The sequence below is a fragment of the Tamandua tetradactyla genome, chromosome 10 (genome assembly GCF_023851605.1).
Source record: "Tamandua tetradactyla isolate mTamTet1 chromosome 10, mTamTet1.pri, whole genome shotgun sequence".
NCBI classification, from domain to species: Eukaryota; Metazoa; Chordata; class Mammalia; order Pilosa; family Myrmecophagidae; genus Tamandua; species Tamandua tetradactyla.
The window spans coordinates 50,875,261-50,878,368 of NC_135336.1; the positions used below are offsets into that span (position 1 = coordinate 50,875,261).

The 3,108-nt window shown below is 31.4% G+C and overlaps 1 protein-coding gene across 1 annotated transcript; it reads right to left on the bottom strand.

The window, feature by feature from the left end:
* Positions 1 to 1,613: 1,613 nt before the first annotated feature.
* On the bottom strand, positions 1,614 to 2,567 carry LOC143647914 (olfactory receptor 5K4-like). Its single transcript, XM_077117598.1, has one exon. The coding sequence runs from the start codon at positions 2,565 to 2,567 to the stop codon at positions 1,614 to 1,616; it is 954 nt and encodes a 317-aa protein (XP_076973713.1).
* Positions 2,568 to 3,108: the final 541 nt, after the last annotated feature.

Sequence of the window (3,108 nt, forward strand, 5' to 3'; positions counted from 1 at the left end):
ATAAAGGCATTACTATAAAGTAGCAACTAAACAAAAAAGCAAACCACCAGAAATGCCAAGAAAATATTTTTAAAAGCAAATAAAACAAGCCACAGAAATAGACAAGCAGTAAATATAATAATTACAGTTGGTAAATATGACATAAAATAACATGACTGAGTTTTAATTAAAAAAACACTAAAGTTACTGTGAATGGCATGAACAAGCCTATTTAAAAAATTTCAGGTTCACTCAAAATGAAAGCCAACTTTTATACTTTCTACAAGAGATATTGCTAAAATGAGGCAATGTACAAAGACTAAACATAAAATCATGTGTATGGGTATGCAAAATAAAGTATTGGAAATTATCTAAATATCATTCATATGGGATGAGTTGAATAAACACACAATGCTATAAAAAAAGAATATTACTACATATTGATGTGGAATGATTTCCAACTTAAGTTGAAAAGTAAAGGAAAAGAAAACATAAGATATCAAGGGCATATATGTTCTACCTATTGTGTTAAAAGATAGGAAATGAGTGTGTGTATATTATGTGTTTTAAATTTATTTGTTTTCTTACTTTTATAAAAGAAATAGAGGAAATAAAAGCCAGAAACTAGTTAAAAATGATTGCTTAGAGTGTGTCTTTGAAAAAATGTCTAATACCATTTCTGAGATGGAGAGTGCACAAGATTATCATATATAACTTATACCAGTAAGAAAAATATTTATCAGAGACTTCTGGGGTCATATCATATGAAGTTTGGAATGAACTAGAAAATTTTGAGTTGCATTCTTACTAGCCAAAGATGGGCCTATTTTAAGATGATAGGAGGAAAAGAAAATGAAAGCAAGTGAAGAAGAGAGGGAATAAATAAACAAAAAAATCCACTGTTATCTAGAAAGTAAGTGAAAAAACAATAAAACACCAAATATATTCATTCTGAGTTTTCAGAAGGCCAGAGACTAAAACAAACAAACAAAAATTCTCCTAAAAGCTACAAAGAAAAAAAAAAGGAATAGGAAAATGAATGGCATCTATATTCTGAAAGCAGTATGTTAGAATATAAAGGAACAATGCCTTCACATTTCAGAAGAAAAATTACTTCAAATCTAGAATGTAAGTGGAGATACTGGGATTCTCTTGTTTTATGCAGTGTAAACTAAGATTACCTTATTCACCTCAAGCTTCATTTCTTCAAAAATGGATTACTATAATTAGTTTGTTTCTAGTCTCTCTCTCTCCAAGCCAGTTTCAATATATCTGCTTACTTGGTTTTCTCAATCAGAATTATTGTTTTATTTTTCTGCCATGAAATCCTAAATGTTTCAAACACAACATAAAGTCAGATATAATGTCTTCCACGAACTAAAGAACATTAAACAAAACATACTCTTTCCACACTTAAATACAAATTACTCTCTAACACATTGAAAGTTAGCACTCCATTTCCTCCTGATTTACTCTTATTATTAAGGACATTGATTAAGGTTTGACAAGTAATTTGGAATGTTCATTCATACATATTTGACAATAAGAGCCTCATGATTTAGAGATTAATATTTTATATAAAACATATTTTTATTTTGTATACCTTATCCATGAAGGCATTTTAATAAATTAAATCAATTTCCCATAGAGGATGAATTTTGTTTTAAAATATTGTAATTCTTCAAAATTTTTTTCAGAACATTTATCACCTCCTTATTTCTCAGGCTGTAAATGAAGGGGTTTAATAAAGGAATGACTATTGTATAAAAAATTGCTACTGGTATATCTTTATCACCTTCTTCAAATGGTCGAATATACATGAGAAGGCAAATGTAGAATATTGAGACAGAGAAAAAGTGGGAGGCACAGGTAGAAAAGGCTTTACCTCTCCCCTCTTTGGATTTCATTCTGAAAATTGTGAAAAGGATGCAGAGGTAAGAGATTAAGACAGTGGCAATGGTGAATATTTGAATTGGCATTGAAAAAATATATATCATTAGTTCGTTAATGTAAGGGTCAGAACACAAGAGTCTGTACAATGGAAGAATATCACAAAAAAAGTGATCAATTTGATTAGACCTACAGAAAGTTAACCTTAATAGAAGTACCACATGAATCATGGAATGGAAATTACTAGCTATGATTGTCCCTATTGTCATCTGAATGCAGAGTTTCTTTGACATCCTGGTGTGGTACTGCAGTGGGCTGCATATGGCCACATACCGGTCATAGGCCATTGCTCCCAGAAGAAAGCAGTCTGCAGTTTCAGCAAGACAGAGGAAATAAAATTGTGCCATGCATTCATAGAGGGAAATCATTCTGTCCTCAGAGAAGAAGTTCTCTAGCATCTTGGGGGTAATAGCAGAGGAACAGCATGAATCCATCAGAGCCAGGTTGCCCAGAAAGATATACATTGGTGTGTGAAGACGATGCTCCGTAATGATCAATGCCACCAAACCAAGATTTCCCACCATGGTGATCAGATAGATGAAAAAGAACACCACAAACAGAAGTGGCTTCAGCTCTGGGTGAGTCATAAATCCTGTGAGGATAAACTCAGCTTTCAAGGAATGATTTTTATTAGCCATTCCTGTTTTCTCTGAGAAAGAAATTGTAGGAAAATGAGATTTAATTTAGAGTGGGTCTAATTCTCCCCTCTAATTTCCCTAGGATAAGGAATATCTTAAGTCATTATATACTGATGCCTGAAAATTAGAGTAAACATGGTATTGTCAGAAAATGGTAGAGAAAATTTATCACAGATTGTATACATACAGATTGTCTGGAAATGCCTGAGAATGTCTAAGATAGAAAAGCATAGTGTACATGAATTATCCAAAGCTAGTGTTAAAATTTATAATCAGTGTATATAATTTATATAATTTGGCACCTCATAAATTAAAAAAGAATTTATAGCAGTGAATTTTCTTCAGAAAATAAAAAAATTAAATAATATCTTACTGATATCAATGTTGGGAAACAAATTTTTCTGCAGATATTTTCAGTTATATGATTTGGGACCTCCATAGAATCACTGTGGGTTTAAAATATTCTTTCTCTACCTTAATAACAAACTAAGATCCAAATGGGGCATGTTAAAGAGAGACAGGGAAAAATGTAAAAAAACAA

What these genes read in the sequence shown, in the direction of transcription:
- LOC143647914 (XM_077117598.1), bottom strand. Translation starts at nt 2,567, where the DNA reads ATGGCTAATAAAAATCATTCCTTGAAAGCTGAGTTTATCCTCACAGGA.